The following is a 23,502-nucleotide window of genomic DNA, read 5'->3' on the forward strand; positions in this document are numbered from 1 at the left end:
ACCGCTGCCTCAGCAGTGATGGTGAAATTGTGTCCTTCAGCTACTAAGTCACACCTCCGCCCGCCTCCGAGCTGCGACCACCCCTCAAACGAGCAATTTACACCAATCCTAATTCGTGAACACCCCTCACGAGAGAAATTTACACCAATCCTAATAAAAGTTATGTATGACTAGAGTCACTCGAGCTCCACCTAAAAAATATGAAAAAAGTATAAAATAGTGGCAAACAAAGGGGATGTTAGGGAGAAGCCCCCCCATCAGAACGCCTGGGATCAGTCGACGGGCTGAACCTCTCTTCTCCCCCCCATAGGGACGCCTATTGAGTAAGAACTCTGTGTTATGTGCACTTACTTAATTACTTACTAACATCTTGCTAGCTATTTAATATTATCACTGATCAGTAATCGTTTTATATTATCACTGCAGTATTTTAATTAAAGTTGTTTTTGTAGTCAGTCACTATCACCGGCTATCCTCGAACCTGTATTCTGTCACAAATAAAATATATATGCATGTTTCCGGAAACTTTTGAATTATTATAAGGAGTTGGCCCATAGTACTACTAGTGATGATCCTTAATAAGTGGGCGAATCACCCTCCGACCTACTGAGCTGCCAAGAGAAGGCAGGGGGAGTCGGACCCAAGGGTCTCGCCTGACTTGGGAGCTGATAGACTGGTCGTTTTGACCTCAAAACGTGACAAAGTGCAATATTTTGAACCAAGTTGTGACATCTCTGACTCAAAGCTGCAGGACAAAAGGCAACAGCACAGTGACCTAAATGAGGAAGATAACCTGGGATTGGTTCCTGAAGAGCAGTTATCTGAGAGCATATTTGCATGTTCATACAACAATCAAGAAGCTTAAACCATGGTGCAATACACCCCCAAGGAGTTCTAACCACAGAGTCAGCTTCTGGCTCTTCTGGGTGGAAGAGTTCTGCTCAGTCTTCACCAGACATGCTGATTTGGATGTGAAATTTTCCTGCTGGCAAAAATGTAATTGGAACCAATGCACTTCCACAAAAGGCATTCATTTCAACAAATATGCATCTTCCAGCAAGAAACAATTTGCTGAAAAGGTTTTGATCAGCTCACCTGGCAAATTAGTTGACTTAATATCAGGGAGTATTTCTCAAGAATTAATAAGTTTAAGTAGCCTTAAATGTTCTGGAGCTCCACTTTGTTACGTTCCACACAGACATGCACACACACTGAAACCACAGATCTGTGAACACAGTCCTGCTGAGATGTTCATTCCTATTGTGGCCTGAAGGTCTGAATCTAAATTATCCTCTGAAACTTTTGAACTTTGCTGTAAACTTCATTTGCACTTCTGGGAATTAATAAACACGGGTCATGATTTATGGCACTGTGGGTTTTACAGACTGGTGCTGAATGAACAAGGTGTATCTCTAGCTACTGTTCACTGCTCATAGGCAGCTGTGAAGGTTTCTTTGTAAAGGTCTTTTATCCAAAACCATATTTGCCAACCATCACTATGATTTTTAGTTTCTCAGATGCATAAGAACACTGAAGTGAAGGTCAGGTTGGAAAGAACCTGAGATGGAATCTGACCTGGCGTAAAACTTCAAGACCACAAAGGCAGCCTAAGTTCAGTTTTCCCAAATACAACTAGAAGGAGTCTAATAGGAACTCTGTCTGGTTTTGCAATACAGTCAGCAATTATGATTCTATGAACATACTTTCAGTAAAATAAGTCTGTCGTGCTCAGAGACTGGTATTTCTGTATTATTCGTAGCTTTTCAAAGGTCTTCTCTTTCACCTGTGTGGTTCTAAGGCACTATCATGGACAGAAAAGCAGGGAAGAGACAACCATAAGTGGCCATATCAAATCAGACCCAGTACTGTCGTCTTCTCATAGGGTTAGGGAAAATCTTGGAGGCAGAATTTTTTCAGAAAATAATCTCTATCATGGGGGAAGAGCAAACAGCTGAAAAGCGTACAAAGGCTATTTACTGCTAAATACAGTGATGTGTTGATCCCAGCTTAATTTATAATATGAGTAAAAATGTTTGAATTTATACTTCTGAAACACAGTCTTTTGCAGAACAGGCAGAGGGGACCACTATACCTTCTTCCACCCTTTGCCATGCCCCCACTTTTGGCTGATGCTAAGCACCTGCTACTGTTGGCAGTCTGCAGGATCCTTTGACTCTGTCTTTCACGCTACTTCAGAAAATCGCTGAAGAACCTGACCGCAATGCTCATTTATTTTTAGCTTCTGCACTATTGTTGTATTCTACTTCATTAAAAGGAAAATAACTCTAACAACTAGCAGTGTAATCTTGTTCTGTACTGATCTCTGCCTACCACAGTTTACCGCAGGTTCCTGATGAGGCATTTCTGCCTGGTCTACACGCCTTTTTCACTGTGACCTTTGTGCCTGCCAATGTACCACTGCAGTTCTTTGTCTTGCAAGTGGACATTGCATTTCTGCAGGAGGACAGGGCTGCTTTGATATGACTCAGGCCCAGGGAAGTGCCTCAAAACTGCCAATCATTCAGCAGTACTTAAAAGGCCAGGCCATCGGAAATAAACAATCAATCACATTAATATGCCCATTCACACAACACATGGTTTATAGCATTTTTCAATCAGCAAAATGCTTTGGTACTGATACAAGACATTTCAGAAGATTGTTCTTTTTAACATGTTTTATAAAGCTTCCAAAATACACCTTCCTTTATAGACACCATATCTTTAGCAAGAATAACTACATTGCCTACCTGAAAGACAGCAAACCCTGTTCCCTCCGCTGCCACTGTAACTGTCACTGGTTGTGCAGGGGCAATCTGAAAAACAGACAGATGAGTGAAACAGTATTTTCAAAGTACTTTCAGTCAGCAGACTTTACAAAAGCTTTCCTTGCTTTCTACAGTACCTCCTTGGCCTGAAGCAGAAAACGGTTTTGAGTATCAATCAAAAATGTTTCTGGAGTTTTCAAGGAAGGTGCTGTCACTGTGACATCCATTTCTGTTTTGCCCGCAGCAGTGACAGTTGCGAACAGACTCAAGGCTTGCAGAGCCACCACTGTGTCCTGTTGAGAGAAACAAAATCCTTCTGTATTAAACAGAAGAAGCCTGTGTAGTGAACTACCCGTGTATAAGCCATGCCTTGGAGAGCTCACGGTCCCTGTATCATCCCATTTGTTGATTATGTTGGGGTCTTCATGTAGCCGCCTCCACATCTCCGTTGGGATTCCACTGGCATGAAGGATCCCAGTGCAGAAGAGGGATGGCAACACAGGGCAAGTTAGGTACTGTGACATGCAATGGAGAATGAGGTGGGAGACAGCTAAGTTCTCCTCTTGTGCAAAGTATGTGGAAGGCTTGACACGCTGGTAGACACAACAGTCAGAATCACACACCACGCAGACAGCAAGGAGAAAGTCAAAAAAGTAATGATTCTGTGACTGTCTAGATGTATCTAGTGACTAAGGATTAAATATCCAGTACTTTACAGTAGTTATTCAAGGTACCTTGAGCACTGAAGCAAAAGGTATTGGTCAGAAAAACTACTACTATTTTTTTTAAAAAAGCCTGAAATTAGTTTTTATCAGACCCACAGCAAAAATTTCAAAGGAGATTCAGCCCAGTTTTTATACTCTACATTTGATCAAAAGGTTTTGTGCAATCATTTAACCACTGCAGAATATGCTAATAAATGCTTATCATCTCCCTCTCTCTCATTCTTTTTTGTTTATCTTTGTGTACAATTGCAGGCTTAGCCCTCCAGATTTTGAACACAAAAGGCAGTTTTTGAACAATTGTTTCAGCATGGTTTAGTGAACAAGAATTTTAACATCCATTATTTTCTGGAAAAAAAAACAGTAAATTTACTACTAAATGAGTAGTAATCACTCCTTAACATTTAGAAACTACTCTCCTTCCCATGCCACGTCCCTATCCGAGGTGACCTGCTTCACTGATTTCTTAAAATCCAGAAAGATCAGCTGATTAGCAACAGTGCCAAAGTTACTGGTAGGCTGAACCACTATGGCTGGGATCCCAATTCCAGTGCTTAACATGGTGTGGCAGAGTAGATGCAACTAATGGGCTTCAGAAAGATTGGAGTAAGTGGCAGACTTTTTCAGTAGGAGGCCAATTTTTACCCTGAAAGAATGTCTTTGATTACTCCTTTGCAGAAGACAGTGACAAAGCATCTAAATGACTGTCCTTACTTAGAGTACTCGTATGTCAGTTCCCGCTGAAGATCTACAGCTTGGAAGCCCAAACTTACAAAATCTCTTTCACATTAAAGTGAATGAAACTACAGTGACCTATCACATCCATATATCTGATCTATCTCATAGACTTAAGGAGCTATAAGATCTTGTTGAAGAATCTGATTTGAAACATCTGAAAGCAGAAACATGCCTGCCCTTACCTAAGTTGCAGAAACCAAGGAATACCTTGAAGTGCATTTTCCAAGTCCTTACAATTACATTTCTCGCCCTAAATTGAGACAGAGTTCAAGCTGTCTAGAAACGCTATCTGCCACTGCTGAAGGTGACTTCTGAGCTCTTCCACATCCTAGGCTCAAATGACTCTCAGAAACACAGGTGAAAAACAAGAGGGTAAAGAACCACCTACAGAGAAGATAAACGTGCCCCTTGGCATGCTCCAAAGCAGAAGGCATACCCAAGGTTTTTCACCAGGAAACATTCGCAGCTGAAGCATGAGGTGCACGGCTCAGTATGACAATGCTGCATCCAATATACAACCTGAAAAGTTAGGGAATACGGTCTCACCCCAGGCTCACAGGCCCTCTTGTCCAGCAACACAGGCTTTGCAGAATTCGCTACTCTTCCCTACCATTTAAATCTACATTCTTACATATGCTATTTTTTATATGAATTATTTGCCTATGTATATGAGATATGTACATTTTATGCTCGAACATTAAAAGCATTACAAAGCAAAACATACTGATTGCAAATTCATAGCAAGCTATACCACGTATACAAATTGCAGTGAGTTATCATAACCTAACAGAAAACATCGCACATGCAACTGATTAATTTCATCCTTATTGTTTAATAATATATTAAGTTTCTAATGTAATAAACTCATGGAAGGAACACTCTAAACATTTTTTTTTAAAGCAATCTTAGAAGTTAACAAAAAGTATGGGGTCATTTCCACAAATTAGAAAAGGCATCTAGAAAGACATTGGAGTAATTTTGAAATCAAAATAGTTTAGACTATGGAAGAATAAAAGGATCAAATTCATTTCTTAACTTCACCCTCAGGGGTAAATGGTACACTGCTGGATTTTCAATCTTGCAAGTAAAAATGGTTTCTGGAGAATAGCAAAAAGCTTTTGCAACTCATTTAGTCCTTCAATCAGCCTCTTCAAGTAACAAACAAGAATTAACACATTAGAAAAATACTAGAACCTCAGGGGAACCAGGCTGGTTCTTAAATTGCATTTTACTTAGTAGAACCAATTTCTTTTAGATTAATACCAACAAACATTTGAAAACAAGGAAGGTTAGTCTGCTTGGTACCAAGCAGTATGATGAAATGCGGCATTTTACTGTGACCAGCATTTGTAGTTAATTTAAAAGCTAGTTTAAACTAATGCAATCCAAAGTACTATGTAGATTTTCTGCATGCCAGCACAGCTTACAAGATGTGGTTTCAATAACATGGAAATCTCCTTGAGATAATGTACATCTTCCAAATTTCATGGTCCATCAAAAATCTACGTAATAAAGAGGACAAAGTACATTATTAAGTTAAGACCAGCTGCCAACAGAGGCACTAGGTCAGTCTGTTTCTCTAAAACTTACTTTCCTTTCTTATCTTAGTTAATAGCCTTTCAGGAGTTTGAGGACGCACATATGGAAAGAATAGAAAGAGATTTCTCTCCTTGGAAAGAAAGTAAGCATAAATATTTATCACACTTGGAAAATCTGATTAATTATTTTTCCATGGACATCACTTTTTCCTCTTAAATTAAGATGTTTTATTAGTAATATTTTATATTATCAAAGTGACCCTCTAATTCTGGTTTTTATTACGCTTGCCAAAATACTAGAACTGGTAGTTCAGGTGTAAGATGCCAATATTGCAAAAAATGCAAGGATGTTACAGTAAAACAAAATTCAGTAATTGCTATGAAAAGAAAAAGGTCCCTTTTATCTTTTTTTTTTTTTCTTTTAAATATACAGTGCTTATTTAGAAAGTACAACAAAGTCCCTTGAAACAAAATATTACCTGAGTAGATGAAAATCCTCCAAGGTGATTTCTTTGCTGGCTTAACCACTTCATAATAGGGATCCCCTCGGCTAATCTGTCTTGATAAAAGTGTGAGAGCAGAGCATATGCTGCAAGTTCAATATCGATGGACCGTGGCTGCCATGAATCAGAAATTTCAGAAGCAGGTGTTATCCAGAAGCGAAATTCTCCTGTAAAAGGAACCAATAATAACCTCAGATCCACAGACTGAAGTCTTTGGACTTCTGAAAAAGGCTTAAGGGAAACATTCTAATTAACGCTTATGCATGGGATCTAGCAAGGTTCTTTAAAATTGTGTTAATGTTTAGGCATATGTCCCATAAAGGCCTGACTTAAGCACTTCCTCAGCAATGGCAGAATCTGGATACAAAAAAAAAACCTGGAGTCTAAACAGTCACTCCCATTGATTTCAGTGAACTTTACATTGATCCTTTTGTTGTCAGCCTGAAGTGCTCACATAGAGGAGCCCTTGTTAAAAGGTCACCTTGTTGCTGGGGTGCTCCTTTCTCTTCAGGACTAGAGAAGGCACACCTCAGGCAGCACGGATGCTCACTAGGCTCACTCTTGAGTGAAGCCTTCCAAAAAAGTGTCTCCCTCCCTTCTCAAAAGTGACTGTCCAAAAGGCCTAACTTAGCAAACAGAGGGACACCCAAGAGGCTCCATTTCTAGGCTAGAATATGAATTTCTTTGGACTTTTCAAAAGGACAGTTAATATTTTGAACCAAAAACTTCTCATTCTTATACTCCATATGGTCTATTCTTCCCTCAAAACAGGGAACAAAACGTCGTCATACTGAACTCAGAAGAGGTTAAACATGATGAGATGATGGGTCCCTACAGAAAATGCAACAAATCTCCATACTGTCTTACAGAAAATCCAACCCTTCAGCTCTTCATTCCGATACTGATTTTAATTAATTGTCCCCCTGCACCCTCCTGATCTATTCGCACTACTTTGGAATAGCTAACTTCATCCCTCTCTCTTTAACCAGGCTGATCTTGCAAGTGCACATAACAACATGGAAAAACTGACAAGCAATGTTCTTCAACAGCACCATGGTACTCCCATCAGGAACACAGTAACTGAGATTGAAAGGCCTAGCTTTGTTGTGAGTTGTCATTCATTTATGGACATTTTTTATTAAGGCTGTCTTAAAATCTCTTAGCTTATTCTCAATATTATACTCAAAACAGATTTGAATTCCGAAGGATTCTCTTCATCTCTAATTGCATATGCAGCTGTAGATATATGATAGGTATTTTCACATTTGACAAAAATCCATCTATACAACTGTGTAAGATAATTGTGCAATACCTTGGTGTTCTGCGTTCTGGTTCAGTATATTCAGTGCTTCCTTTGCTTTTGCACTTTTTGCCCAGGACAACGCATATGTCACAAGTGCCAAAGTGTAACTATCCGAAATGCCTTCTTCTAGTTCATCTTCCAGAAAGTTTGTAGCACTCTTGATGACATAAGCATGCTGGAAATGAAGATCATATGGAACAACGTACAGCGAATAAACTATATATTGAAATACTATAATTTAAAAGAAAAAATTTGTACAGAAACAGAAACATTACTATCACCAAACAACAATCAAGAAATATTGAAAATCTCTTTCAGAGACACAGGCACGAACCTCAAAGGCAAACCTTTTGATCTGGCACTGTCTTTTATGAATGTTAGTAATCGCAAAGAAATAACTGGAATGACTTAACATCTCTAAGAATAGTTCCCCCCATAAATTTCTTTGCAAATTCTTGGACTAAAGCCACAACAACATTTTTGCTAAAAGCAACTGCCTTCAGATTTTGAAAAGTTACAAAAATTTAAGGGCCTAAGAGCACAACTTTGTATTGTCTTAGGTAGATAAGCCAAAGTACAGGGAAGTTTAACAAAATCAGGTTAAATTTTGTCTCTGTTCAGATGTCCCTCTATTTCCTTAAACTATCAAGTGTTTGCCAGGTAGTATGACAATTTATTAAATGACTCACTATCAATTGTATTTATGAATTCCAATACCTGTTTATCTGGGAACCCTAAGAGGGATGACATGACGTAAGCTGTGAGAGTGACTGCATTATTGGTGCCTCCTTGAAGATCACTGTGTAACACTTTCCCAGGCTCACGAAATTCTCCATTTAATTTCTGATGCCGGACAATCCATTTAGCTGTATCCATGAGTACATCTTGGTCAATATCTATGAATGGACGTGCTTGAAGGAAGCATCTTAATACAAAAGCTGATAACCTTGGGGAAAAGGTTAATCAAATATGACAAAATTAGCAACATATTACAGCTTCTTCCGTTTAAGATGATGTATGAATACTGCGATGCATAAGGTGTTCTACACACACTTCCCAAGCACAGAGGAAAATACATTTCTCACCCAGACAAGCAAGTAAATTAAGCTTAATCCACAAAAAAAAAAAAAAGCTATGTCCTTGTTCCTAAAGATCGTCCCTTTTGCAGCTGTTACGTTTCAAAAATAAATATGAAGTACAGACACCCAGTCTGCCAGCACATGTTTATCTTTATTCAAATGTTGCTCTCCTGCCTTCTGCTGCTAGGCTAAAGTGGCAAAAATCACAGTCTACAAAGTAATGCAGTTATAAGTGTGATGTTAATTATCATTATTATCCCTGTAATTGTATCACTGAAATAACCTTTGTTGTTTTGTTCATTAATAATCCTAAATTCTGCTTTGACTCCCTTCTTTGCCAAACGTGCGGTCACCTAACCTGTCACTGCACTATTTAAATACCAGAGTTGCCAGTATAGATAAATTATCTTCATTTTCCAATCCTTCAATACTGATTCTAAGGCACATCCTGCTGATGTCAATGAAACACATTCACTGACCCCAGGCGTGGCTCAATCAGTGGCACAGAAACTGGGGTGATTCTATTTGAAGCCAGCAGTTTGTACTGAAATATGAAAGTATCTTTAAACTCACTGAACATGGATTAGCTGAACAAAGTGCTGGAAAACTTGTCTCTGTTATCTATCTAGCTTCCACCGCGATGCTCACTATGCTTCTCACGGTGAAATTCAGCACTGAAAAGGCTTTTTCAGTTGTATTTACAGTCTCAAAAAAAGGAGGTGTAAAAGAGGTAAGTAGGACAAATTTTTACCACCAGTAACTGTTCACCCCTGAGGAAATATCTCAGTCAGTCTTCTGCCTCCAGTATGGAGAGAACTAAAAATCTGTTTGAAGCAATAATATTCACGTAGCCCCAAATAGTTTCAGTCAACTGCAAGAATAAGTCATTTAATTATTATTCTTCATTCCTTTGAGGAAAGCAAGAGAAAAACTTTCAAATCGAGCTGTTCCTCCGGCCAAAATAATTCATCATTCATCTTTTGCAAAATTAAAAAGCCTTGCCCTAATAACGGCTTTGACAGCATGTTATCCAGCAGAATGACCTTAGAGTTAGCCTAAACACCTAATGAAAACCAGGCAGAAGGCTAACACAGCTGGAAATTTTTACCAGATTGACAAAAAATTTTTAGTCGCAGGGAAAATATCTAAAATACTCAAATTCCACAGTGAATCTGGCAGAACTACTTACCACGTGCTCCCAGAGGGATCTTCATTTCCAAAGGCACTAAAAGAGCCATCATCCCTCTGGAAAAGCAGCTCCCTCTGGTAGCCTGAAGTAGAAAAACAGAGACAGGTATTGAACACTTTCCTCTCATGTGGCTTCCAGCACAAACTGCTGATGTGAATCGAGGCACTTTCTAAGGCTGAAAAGTGCAGAACTTGAGCTCATATTTCATAAAAAAATCTCCCAAATATGTAGGAACACACAAAATCACACAGAAGATTATGAGAAAGCAGGCAGCAGTAACACGAAGGATCCATCTACAAAAGCAGAACCAGAAGCTCCTGCTCCAGCTCATCTGCCACCCAAACTCTCTATAATAGAAGAGATATAGATATAACGATGTGAATCTGAACTGCTACAGCATACCAGTGCACCTTCCCATATAAACTCTTATCCCAGTAGCATCAGGTTTAGTTTTTCTAACTTCATAACAATCCTTTCAAAAACTGAGCTTATAAAAGTTACATCTCAAACTAAATATAAATTGCAACTTTAAGATTACATTAAAAAAAAAAAATCAGTGCAACAACTGAAACCAATCGTTAAAATAAAGCAAAAAAAGACAGAATATGTTTTAGATTGTGGTTCTTCTCTATCTTAAGGTTACAAATATTTCAGCATACTTACTGTTGTGGCTACTGCAGTGTGAAAAACATGTACCTAAATTCAAAGCCTCAGGAACAAGTTAAGTAACACAATGCTTTGTATATAAGTGGCATTTAATTCTATAATTTTCACTTGCTTTGAAATAACTTTAATAAATCTGTTACTGGAAAACTTCAGAAAATTATGGTACCAAAATTCAGGCTTCAGAGTGGTAGATCGCTTACAAACTTCAGAATGGCTGTTTACAAAACACATCTCTTCCCCCTCACCTTACTTTTCAACTAAACAATGTAGTAGTAAGGGTTAAAAAAAAAAATCATTTAACTGCTTTTGACAGAAAATTGAGATCTTGATGAAAGGAAAATTTATTTTGAGCTATGTCTTTTCCAAGGGAAATGTCAACAACATTAACACAAAAAACCCCACAAAGTCTGTAGAGAGTAAACAAAATTTGAAAATGTCATCATGGGGCCTTAGTAGGGGTGTAGGTGACATGAGGATGGTCTCATTCCTCTCGCTGAACCAGGCTCTCAGCCTGCAAACTGACGTGGCTAGTGTGGTACATCGCAGGTAGACACTGATCCAAAGGGCACAGAGAAACAAAGTGCAACTGTGTTCTCCAAGCTTCGTGATGCCCTGGAGTATTTCCCAATTAAAATATACAACAACTTCCAACTAAAATTTTCCAGCTTTTGATTTCCAGCACAGACTTCACTTCTGACTAAGTCTAAGACTTGGGTGGGCAAAAGCCAACCACCAGAGCAAACATCACTCCTTGAGCCCTACAGGGACATGACAGGATGGAAATGGTCTCACTGAAGACAGATACACACACAGGATGAACATGGCTCACATTGCCCACTGACTAATTTTCAACCTCTGTGCCTCAAGCAGAAGTCAGAAATGTTTGCTCACACACAGTTTTATCAAAGGAGTGACAACAACCACCAAGGAAAACCACTGTCGTGGGCTAAGCCGCTCCGGCAACCAAACCCCACGCAGTCACTCACTCACCCTCCCCCAGCCCCAGGGATGAGGGAGAGAATTAAAGGATAAATGGGAAACCCGTGAGTTGAGATAAGAACAATTTAATACACATGATTTAATACACAGGATAGATGCTCACCACCCCCTCGTATGCGAAGCCCGTCTCGTCCCGAAGCTGCAATCCCGGATGAACGCGAGGCCCCGAAATAGAGAGGGGCAGAGAGAGAGAGAGTACTCCGAGAGTGGGAGTACTGGGAGAGAGAGGGAAAAAAAGGCAACAGAGCAAAAGCGCAGAAGCGCAAAAGAGCAGAAGCGGCGAAAGAGCCAAAGTTCAAAAAGCCCTTCTGTCCGGCTGTCCTTCACTTTTATACTGGGCATGACGCTGCATGATATGGAATACTAATTGGCCAGTTTGGCCCTCAATCTTAAGTTCCACCACAAATCACAAGGGGAATCGTGGCCCCCTTGTCCCGGCTATGCTCCCCCCTTATCCCGCAGTGCTTCTGCACTCCAGCCAGAACACGGCACACTGAAAAGTCCTTGGAGTTTCACTTCCAACCACAAACATCAGCGTGCTATCAACATTCTTCTCAGAGCGAGCCTCTGAGTAAAACCAAAACACGGAGCTCTTCTAGCTGCTAAAAAGAAGAGCTAACTCTGTCCCAGCTAAAACCAGGACAACCACATAAATTACCTTCTAAACCACAGTTTTCCTCTGAAAATTAACTATGTGTTTCTTTCAAGCAAACTTGTCCTTGCAAACAAAATTGTTTGCTCTTTAATTCTGTCAGCCCAGAATACAGAGGAAAAGAAAAAAGATGGGCCTTTCTTCCAGTTCTCATGACACCAACTTCAAGAGCAGTACTTCAAAAACGAAATGCAGAGCCACAGATATCTGTTACTAGTAAGAGTTATTCAAAATCTTAGCATCTTTCTTTTAAGCATACACACCTTTTCTCATAAATGATACAGCTTTTGATTTAATATCCTCTCTCAGCTGCCTGGTTTTAGTCAGGTAGTCCAAAATATAAACATTTGGAGCAAAATTGATCATATTCTGTTCACCACAACCATAAGGCATCTTAATCAATGATGACAAGCCACTGATAGAAGGCCCAAGTAAATCACCTGAAAGACAAAATTTAATGAAAAAAAAATTGAAGTCTATTGCAAATAGATGCATAACTAACACATAAAGGGTGGTGTCATCTAAACTGGTAGAAAATAAGATACATTGGGAATGTTCGTACTAAACGCCACTAACCAGGCAGAAAGCGGCATTAAATATGCGTTCTTCATTTTCTGCTAAGCTTTGTGTCCACTGACCTATCTCCCCACAGACCTTTCCAACTACAGAGTAATTTGAAACAGTCGCCATTTAAAAAAAAAAAATTTCATCCATGAAAATGTTTCAGTAATGGTACATATTTGAAACTTCCTCTATTTCTTCTCTCACCCACAGTTATCAAAGCCTAGGTGCCACAAGGAACAACAATCAGTTGGGTTTTAGGTTTTATTCTGCAGACAAGCAGAACTGAAATAGGACACTAGCAAACTTTACATGACCTTCCTTATAAAAATCCAACTCCCTCTATAACACTGAAAAAAGATAGCCAATATCATAATATCATAAATTGAACAAATGAAAGGAATAACACACTCCATCCATAAAGTCATCCTATGCTTAGTCCAATGCATGATAATAAATTATTTTGAATTAATTATTCAATCTATCAATGTTGTAATTAAATAAAAAATAATGCAGTTCCCTAAAAACCTAGAAAGCCACAGCCACACCAGGCAAAATCTTATAAGGGTCCTTCACAAGACACTCTGAGAAAAGCTCTGGCAAAACCTGCTACAGGTAGCTCAGGTTATTACACACCAGCCTCTCTGCCCTATTTGACAGAGCCTACTACTTCTCGTTACCACTGGCAACTGCTCTGTCCTTTAAAAAAAAACTATACCTGCAGTGCACAAGATGCCAGCAGCTGGATTATGGACACATATATCTTAGACACTGAGTTCAACAAAAGTCCAGCAGGCAAGAAACTATTAAAAAAAAAAAAAAAAGACAATACAGCTGACCAGCAAACAATAAAGATGGAAACAGAACAAAATAATCCTTACCAACAGCAGTGACCTGCACCCTCTCACTGCCACTTACAACATCAGACGGAAAAGTGAAATCCAAAGTTTTTGACACTGCTTGTGGTTTACTCCCAGTTAAATCCAAAAGGACTGTCTGAGAATATGTCTGTTCCAACCCTTCAGCCTATTGAAATAAAGACAGCATTATCATAATCTCCAACAGCGTGTTGCTTTTAGGACTGGGGTTTCATGCTTACTGTACTGAGGGATCTAGAAAACTGTCAAGTACTTTGTGCTGCTTGTTAACACATCAAGAACCTGAGCTATTAGCTCATCCAAACTGACACAGAAATGTTTTTCTTAAAAAGACCTGCCTCCACTGTTCGCTTCTTGAGACAGAGCGTTAATTACAAAAATACACCCACAAAGTCAATGAGAGCATCTCTGATTGCAGTGAACTCCATGCTAAGCATAGAGCTCCATGGCCAAGCACACGCCAAAGCCAGGGGTGGCACCTTTCATGCTGTCTGCAACCATACATCCTGTCATACAAGGAGGACTTAAACTGAAGTTAGGTACATGAACATAAAGGTTTCATTTCCTCATGTTTGCAAAATGCCTTGAGAAAAACTGTCCTCGAAGCAGAGAAAATAAGTTAGTTTCTTTCCTCAGCCTAGACTTTAGTCCAATAAGCTTTTATTCTCTTCTGCACAACAACTGAACTTCAATAGAAAGGGCAGTAAGTGGCTCCACTTGAAAACAGTTCACAACCCTGCAGGATAGTGGTCTAGGGTGAGGCTGAGAGAGCTGGGACTGTTCAGCCTGGAGAAGAGAAGGCTCAGGGGGGATCTCATCAATATGTATAAATAGCGAAGGGAGAGTGTAAAGAAGATGGAGTTAGGTCTCCTCAGTGGTGCCCAGTAGCAGAATAGAAGGCATCACGCACAAACTTAAATAAAGGGATTTCCTTTTAAAAATAAAAAAATACTTTAACTTTGAAGGTGTTCAAACCCTGGAATAAGTTGCCCGGAAAGACTGTGAAGTCTCTGTCTTTGGAGATATTAAAAACCTGATTGTATATGGTTCTGAGCATCCTGCTGTAGTTGATCCTGCCCTGAGCAGGAAGGCTGGACTACTCCCTTCCAGCCTCAACCATTCTCTGATTCTATGATCTTAAGAATTTATTTTAGGATGAGGTGTACAAGTGTCTACTACCTTCCACTGAAATGCAGCCCAACATGAATCAGACTTAGATGTCCAAAGTAATGCAAGTCTTATCAGTTTCTGGCTGACCAGAAAGTCTAGGGGCTAAATTACCAGGGCTAGCAAAATGCAGAAATGTTTGTACAAAATAGGCTTTGAACTAAAGTCAAATGTATCGCAAAATTGATTGCAGTTATCCACAATACAGCTATTTGATCCACTCTCCAGATTATTAAGCTAGCTGTAGCACCTGGGCTTCACTGATGTGCACATAGGTTTCATCTTGCTTTCAGAAGCATTTGAAACACGATCTGTTGTAGAACAGATCTATGTGTTCATTCCTGGAAACAGGATCTAAAGGATATTAGAGAAATTATTTTAAAATACATGTTTTCTACTTAAAACCACCTGACCCGAAATCAACTTTACAGAGCAAGAGGCAGACAAGTAAATTGGTTTGCCTTTTTGCTGCACTCTGTTGTCTATTTTAGGGAACAATTTATTTCAGGAAAGAGCAAGCTGTAGACTGTTTACCTTTACTAAAACCTTCTGGATGACAGCATCAGAAGCAGCAGATGATATTGCTGTCACTCTGATGGGAATCTCTCCCAGCTGTTTTGGCTTGATTGGGAATTGAACAGTTTTCCCATCTTCACTTGGTACAGATATAGACTGCTGATCTTCTGTAGCATTTATTTCATTGGATGTTAGAATAATTTCAAAAGCATCATTCACATCCAGGATCACAGTAACCTGTAAATACAGTAACATTTGTAATAGAAAGTGTTGATTTTGAAAAACTGCTTTCATAAGATGCCACTTTTTCATGTATAGAGAAATAGATTTACGGTCCACCCACTGAAGAAAATATTAAAGCTCCCAGAAGAGAAAGATGTAGTCTCCACCAGTACCCTGCAGCGTCTAGTAACATTCAAGTACAAAGAGACTGTTATTTTACCTCAGCTTCTTCTTTCAAATAATTAAAGATGTTCACTTCCAAAATGAATTGCTCTCCTCTGATGACAGAGTATGGAAGGTTCAGGAAAATGAAGAAAGGCTGAAAAGCTTCTAGCTGCAAAACAAAGTCAGCAGTGAACCACTACAAGCAAGAAAGTGACTATACAGCTTGTCTTCTGATCACTTTTAAATTCAGATGACAGAGTATGTTTACTTGTACCCTACAGTTAACAAAATGTTTTGCTGCAGGGCTGAAGCAGAAGCTAAAGAAGCTTCTGGTCATTAGTATCGTGGTGGGAACTCAGTAGCGCCATTTGGATGAGAGCTGCTGACAGCTTTGACAGGGCAAGTTCCAACAGAGGCACCAGAATTAGGACTAAGAGTCTATCATCTGGCAAGTTTGGAAGCTGTGATCTGTCCTGAGATCTCATTAAGGTAACTGTGAACTATTTTGAGTGCACAAGCCATGGATGATTAATAACCTGTCAGTTGCCCTACTCCATGTCAATACAGAAACGTGTGTTGGAATACAAAATACTAACTCTCCCAAATCCTGTAATTCACCAACACCTTAGAATGATGTGTGATTTTCTAAGATTAATCTTGGCTTAAGTTATTTAGTCATATTTCTAAAAATACATCTTTTCTTAACTAAAAGAAAAACTGCAGAAATATACCAGCAAGCAGTTACTTTTATTTGTGAACAGAGGTTTTTTGGATGAAGTCTTGGCTCTAAGAAGTCAGTGGTAAGCTCTCATCAAGCTGGATGGGATCAAAATTTCACTGTTTATGAACATCTGTACAATAAGAATGGCTGAAGCATGATACTCTTTATTATTGAAATGTCAACTAAAAATGGTTTTAATTTGTTTTTCATTAAAAAAATTCTTCCAAGTGTTTTAAGTTTTAGATCCAAAAACCCCTTAGCTTTCTTTCTAGCTAGCAAATATTCCAACCTTTTCTTTTTAAAACTTTGAAAAGTTGTTTGCCAAAGCTTTCAGTGTCAAAAACTTCTTTAGATATTAGACATTAGAGAAGTTCTAACAGACAATTTTTTCTTAGTTCTCAGTTGAAGTTTTCCCTATGTACCTATTTTCTTTGTCTTTTTCATCTTACTTCTAAAACTCTCGCAATACTAAAATTTTGCACTCAGGAATATTCTGGTATATTACGCTAAAATTATCAACGCTCTGTGTAGTAGAAGTCAAATAAAAAAGAAATGCAAAGCAGTAAATGACATTAAGCACGCAGATGTCACTTCACTTAGTTATTTCTCCATTACAGTTTCCATATATTTCTTTTATGTGCCTCTCTATATGGTACTGATTAACATGTTTCAGCCATATGGAACTCTAAGCGCAATCTAAACATCCCAATGAGCGTGCAGTACTGAACAGCGCATGTGGGTGATTATAGTTAAATAACAATTTCAATATCTGTTGTACTTGCAGCCTTCTCAAATTTGAGGATGACAGGCCAAATATATATTTTCATACCGTTTGAATCAGAAAACTATTTCTGTCCCATCTTTGCCAAGTCTAGTGAAAGAAGGAGAATCATGATTCCAGTCTCAAAGGAGCCTTAGCTGCAAAATCCAGATTAGGCTCCAAATTCTGTGGTGGCGTTATGATCAGGATGTTCAAAGCACATGTTCTGTTTCTGTTGTAGCAGCCAACTACGAAATCTGGACCTAGATATCACTTTGGATGCCAGAAGTTGCCCCTCCCCAAGAATTTGAGGGCATGAGAATGCAAACGGCTGTCTCCAAGCTATGCTTGCACTAATCCTGGCATGAAGTTGGAAATCTATGTCCCAGTACTACACAGTTGCAACCTTTCTAACCTTAGGAACTTAAGTGGAATTGTCTCAGTTCAGAACATAGTTTCTCTAGCATCTTTACATAATGAATGGAAGGAGATAACCACCCTCAGAGGATTATTCAATGTGTATAAAATAAAAGCTAAATGAGACTTCGAAAAGTAATTCTATTTAAAACAGGCTAAATAACTCTAAGTAGTTATTTCCATGAATACAGAGTGAGCCCAGGACAACTGCACTTGTGTGTTGGGAATCTCAGGTTAGAGATCTAACCTGAGGAGTCCTGGATTTAGCTTAAATTGCTAAACTCCTCCGAGACTTGGAAGCACAAAAAGAGCCTCAGGAGATCGGAATTTGAGAGCAAGAAGCATCTCATCCCACCACTGGCTCTCAGTATCCAGTCTGCTCCTCAGAGTGGGAATATCCTGAAAGTGCTGTAACAAAACAATTGTTCCAACAGAAACAGGCACCCAAGTATCTGTGTAACGTCTGAGATATCTATATGAGCAGGAAGGGGAGGCAGATACAGTATCACATATGTCTTCAGTTACGATGTTTTCTTTACAGTTTGAATACACATGGCCTCTCAATCACTTTAGTAGTATAAGGAGACAGCCACTGTTAGAACTAAAATACAGCTTCCAGTAACAACCTACAGTGTTACCAGCATTTAAAGGAGAACTGTTCAGTGCCATGGTACCTCCACTGGAGCAGTTGTCAGCCCAAGCCCGCTGTTTTCAGACACCACAAAAGCACTGGCTACCCAGGATGTGATGGTATCAGGTACAATGACTTCCATTGTAGTGTCTGTGTCAGATCTGACGGCAGAAGGGGAAAGCAAACTTTACAAAAGCATCCATTTACAGACATCAGTAAGCAGACACGAATGTTTAAAATGCATCAAAAACTAAGTCCAAACTCTTGGCAGGAAAAGCTGTTGATTATATGTTTTTTTCCTTTCCTAATCATTTAGAAATATTTGTGATGGGATCAAAATGATTAAAAAAATCTAAATTATTTTAAATTACATGAATTGAAGATAATTTCATTGATCACATTACACATAATCAATTTTTACAGATCCTTTAAAACAATCCCAGATGACGGTTGCTTCCCAAACTTCTCAGTTGTGAAAGAATACTGGATTTGTGCTTCACAATATAGGTCAGATTTCACTATCATTTGACAGTTAGAACTGCTCATTGAATTGGGTGCAGACAGGAATAGACTTCCTTTTCTGGGCTAATCATCATCTTCCCATGTACTGCAGAGAAAAAGACTGTGTCTCCCTATCTGTTATCTCCCCATCTGTAAAAGGAAGAGAGTTTCTTTTGTCTCTAAGATTTTAATCGAGTTTCTACAAGGCCTTCAGTCAGGCATTGTCCTATTTTGTGCAGTTGCACAAGGCCTCATTTGGTGGGTCTTCAATCTCACATGTGGCCTCTAGGTGGTAGTAGAATATAAATAATACTACATTTTCAAGCAGTGTTCTTCAGCACCAGTGCAGAATGCTACTAGAACCTACAAAGTAACAACGCCAAGTAAAAATCAGTTTCCATTTGCTTCTAATCTTATACCTAGTTTTAGTGTCGATCCAAAGCCAAGTCTCTGGAAAATGTGTCCTCACATAGAGATTGCTGAAATCAGGAGGTCCATTTTTAGATACTGGCATATCATCACCAAAACCATCCTCTATGGGTATCATTCCACCATCTACAAAATAAAAAATATTGTCCTACCTACAAATATCTAGGTTTAAGAAAAATCAAATTAATACAGTTAGGAAAAGTCAAATTAATAGCATTTGGAGTGTAATCTATAGCTTTATTACATATGGTAACACTGTTCTGTGACATCAGGAACCATTTTTTTTCTTGCCTTTTTTTTTTCTAAAGAATAAAAAACGTTTCACACAAACTTAAATTTCTACATGGCCTCTCTGGAGTGCTTATGAAGCTGGTGTAATACAGCTACACATGACAAATCACTGCAACATACATCAACTGTAACTGCAAACAGAACTCCATTCACCCTCTAGGCCTTTAAGGGGCAGTGTCGCTCGGGACAGCAGCAAAAAGGAAGTTTTTTAAGTACCAGTCATATGCATTTTGTATGTCTTCAACCTCGGAAACGTTAATGGTTTGCAAGGCTGGATGCAGCCTATATGCAGTACAGTAAGAAGACCTAATAGGGGCCCTAACCCATGGACTTCCTTCCCCACTCAGTAAATTAGATGTGACTATATTTATTTTTATTACTTACAAAGAAAATGTTCCTTATCCTCCTCCAGAATTGCATCAGTTGATACCCAAAGGCTGCATTTCTGGATAAAATTTATACAATATATCTCAATACAGGACATTCAGGACATCAACAGTGCTTATCTATTTTGTTTTTGTTTTTCTTTTATTTTCTTTTTTTTTTTAAGAAAATAAAGTCATCACAATAAAGCAATCATAGAACCAAAGCAAGTAATATACAGGAACCAATAAAACTGAATCTGAATATTGTCTTAATGACTGAAAACTTTTCAAAGGGATGACAATATCAAACATACAGCAATCTGTATTTACAAAATATAAACGTATTACTTTGCATTCAGAGTATTTACATATTGATAAGCTTCATAATTCAAAACTCATATAAGCCATGAAAACAGTACATTGTCTACAGTGCCAAACTTTAAAAAGGGCGTTTTCTTGTAGCAAGTGATATGCAAATCACTAAGCAGTAAAACACTCCAACTAGGAATTTAAAAAAAAAATAAAAATACCTGAAAGACACCAAAAGAACCTCTGACCAGAGGGAAATACTGCACTGTGTTGTATAAATTGAGCTCATGGAAGACCTAAGACAAGAAAAAACAGAATCATTCAAAGAGTGAATGCAAACACATTTTTCAGAACTTTCACTTTTGTAGATGCTAATTCATAGAGCTGTACCTCATGCAGCAGCTCGCTTAGCTCTCATGTCAAAGAGAAAAGTATTCATGAAGTGGATTAGGCTGCAATGGTTTCATGAGTAACAGAAGAGCGACCAAGACTACATAAGCCTAAAATAGGAGCCTACAGCCCACTGATGCTCTATGGCACTCAAGCTATGCCATTCCAGCACTTTAGGAACGATGTATATTGTCAGCTGTTTCAAATTGTTGATGCACTAAAGCTTCTGCAAGTAAAAGGAATTCAAAAGATGAATAATTTATTCTGCTCTTAAAAAAAAGATTATTTTATGTTACTAAGTTTAAAGGGCACAAAGCACAAATCATTAGGGAGTTTTTCTGACTCTTCTGTCTTTCCTGAAAGAAGAAACTGCTACGTGTTAACTGAGCAGTTTATCAAATGGAAGAACAATAAAGCATTAATTGGAATTAGAAATGTTGGGCCTATTACCTTGTACGCTTACAGTCTTCTCCACTTGTATTGATAAACTACTTGCAGAAGTAAAAAATATTTGCATAGTTAAGGACTGAAAATCCCGTCCAAAGAACATTACTCATTCAGCATATAAACTGTAACATTTCCATAAACATACATCTTTCACACACATAATAATGAAAACCTTTTTTCCCATTTACTTACAGAATCTTCTGTTATGTCACTACTTTCTCCTAGAAGCTTTGCACTTTTATCAACAACTGCAAGTCCAATTACTGATCCTGGTTCCGTTGTACTGATTTTAAGGGAGACTTTCTCAGATGGCTTGACCTTGTCTTTGCTCCAAGAGATTTTAATCTAGAAAAGAGTAAAAAATGGCACTGGTTTAAATTATACAGTGATATTTACAGCCACTAACAACTCCGAGGAAGCATTTTCTTAGCTTAATTGGCTATAATTAAGACTCTGGATTTGCTTTTCCTAAGACTTTTGGGAAAATACTACAGCATCATTTTGATTTCTTGCTCTCCTAGCTCATCAGTTCCTTGGACTAGTGAGAAGTCAGCATCAGGATCCATTGTCATTTCAACCAGCTCTTAGTATACAAGCAGCAGTCTCCTGAGCCACAAGGACACACCAGTTTCTAAAGCTGAGAGCAGCAAAATAAACGCATTCACTGTTTATGAGTGCACAACATAGCATGTAACGTATTGAGGGAAAGATTCTGGGAAAAAATTCAGCCCTCAAAGACAACTAAGTGTTCCACAGTGAGATCAATACAGAAAAGGGATGTATATCATAGGTGCATGGGTAAGGAAGAAGGAAATAAATAGGCTAATGCAGCACCAGCATGCCTTCTCCAGGTTACTGAAGAGAGGAAGAGTCATCTGCTGTAAGGTACTTCTAATACATTCCATCACCACATACAATTTGACCGTTGTCTGGCTAGAACAAGGTCTTCACAAATGTTTACAGTTCCACACTTAGAGCACTTATGAGTACCTTTCCACTATATTGCCCAGAGCAATCTTTCACTTCATAATTGATCCAACTATTAAAAATACAAGGAGATGCTATGAGTCTGTTTACGTGTAAAATTCAAGGCTAGCAGAAATTTCTTTCAGATATGCAACAGCTGTACCCTAATTGCACTTTTTATCAAAAGTCTTTCCAAGGACTTACACAAACTTCGGATTAGATCCTCAATAAGAAAGTTTTTACATTTACAATCCTATGATCTAAAATACTGTTTACCACACAACAGACAAAAACATTGTATCAGACTCAAGTTCAATACAGGTACCTTGTCATCCAAAAGAGGCTGAACAGGAACAGTGATAGCATCATTTACAACCACTCCAAGCTCATCAACGTAGAATACAAGTATACATGCCAAAGGAGCCCAGGAATTTTCTGCTGTTAAAGTGAATGTTTTTGCAGCCTGTGTGCCAAAAGCCATAATTTGTTCCTTAGATAACACCTGAAAAGGAAAAACAAAACACTCAATCTGTTAGTATCTCACTATGTCATAAACTCTGCAACTCCTTCTACAACTAGCTTTTAAAAGAAGTGACATATAGCTGTGATTTATTTTTTTTTATTAAGTAGTTGATCCGTTCTATAAGTCTGGGTACGGAACAGGCAGGAAATGTAATATTTAAATATTAGAAATAGATTTTTTCCATGCTTTAATTCCTGTATCACTATGGGCAAATAAAGAACTACAATGATGAGTGCACAGCACAACATATGCCATGACAGCATAAAAAATAAAACAGCAATACAGCTGGGTCATCTGGGTCATCTACAATTGCATTTGAGTTTGGATCAGGAACACAATTTTAAAAGCAAATCTCCCAAACACCCCTACCCACCACACTTTGGTTTGCACCATGGACAGTGTGAACTGGGTCCCACTAATGTGTTCCAGTTAAAAAAAGACACTAATTTTGAAAGATAAGATTAGAGCTAGTCTGAAGGTACCTCAAAACACCTGGAGTTCAGGCTCACAGCATCAACTTTTTCACTCTAAATCACTTCCTGTTGGACCACACCACTTACTAATGAAGATAGAGCCATGCAGGGCAGTTCCCTGCATGTGACTGCATGGACCTGACAAACCTTGTAGACTGTGTTTCTATTTTAGAAAACAGACATGAATGCCCACATATTATAATTTGTCCCAAGGTTTTCCTTACTCAGTTTACTACTAAAGTCTCTGAAAGAAAAAAAAATGTAGTTATCATGACCATTATGGTGTAGACTGTGCCCAAGACAGGCACATGTTAAGGGCAGGATGGAAGACCGACGATGGGATATATAATAAGCCCTTCAATCCAGATGCTGTAAGATACAGTACAGCAGCTGAATCATTAAACAACCCATTAACCAAGCCATTTATTTTAAAAAGCTTCCTACAAAGTTTCCTTGTCACCAATGCCATCCTGCCAGCTAGATCATCTGTTTCCTCAGCAGGCAGGTCTTCTCCTCACACTGTGCCTGGAGGCACAGCTCAGACAGTCCTGATCCTGCATACAGGCTCCACTAGCCCCTTTCTTCCACCTGCATCTGCAGGACCTGCTGACAAGCC

General features: G+C 38.7%; 1 protein-coding gene across 1 annotated transcript in view; it reads right to left on the reverse strand.

Moving 5' to 3' along the window:
- Positions 1-23,502, reverse strand: part of CD109 (CD109 molecule) — a 75,469-nt gene that overhangs the window by 13,728 nt on the left and 38,239 nt on the right. Inside the window, exons 14-29 of the mRNA XM_086608272.1 lie at positions 22,216-22,392; positions 21,117-21,269; positions 20,309-20,383; positions 19,798-19,858; positions 19,113-19,248; positions 18,236-18,353; positions 15,719-15,832; positions 15,295-15,513; positions 13,597-13,741; positions 12,418-12,594; positions 9,838-9,919; positions 8,287-8,515; positions 7,579-7,744; positions 6,243-6,433; positions 2,903-3,058; positions 2,748-2,813 (exon numbers count right to left, since the gene is read on the reverse strand). Coding sequence (XP_086464398.1) covers positions 2,748-2,813; positions 2,903-3,058; positions 6,243-6,433; positions 7,579-7,744; positions 8,287-8,515; positions 9,838-9,919; positions 12,418-12,594; positions 13,597-13,741; positions 15,295-15,513; positions 15,719-15,832; positions 18,236-18,353; positions 19,113-19,248; positions 19,798-19,858; positions 20,309-20,383; positions 21,117-21,269; positions 22,216-22,392 — 2,265 coding nt within the window. The remainder of the gene's footprint in view (positions 1-2,747; positions 2,814-2,902; positions 3,059-6,242; positions 6,434-7,578; positions 7,745-8,286; positions 8,516-9,837; positions 9,920-12,417; positions 12,595-13,596; positions 13,742-15,294; positions 15,514-15,718; positions 15,833-18,235; positions 18,354-19,112; positions 19,249-19,797; positions 19,859-20,308; positions 20,384-21,116; positions 21,270-22,215; positions 22,393-23,502) is intronic.

This window comes from Tauraco erythrolophus, chromosome 2 (genome assembly GCF_009769465.1).
Source record: "Tauraco erythrolophus isolate bTauEry1 chromosome 2, bTauEry1.pri, whole genome shotgun sequence".
Classification (NCBI taxonomy): domain Eukaryota; kingdom Metazoa; phylum Chordata; class Aves; order Musophagiformes; family Musophagidae; genus Tauraco; species Tauraco erythrolophus.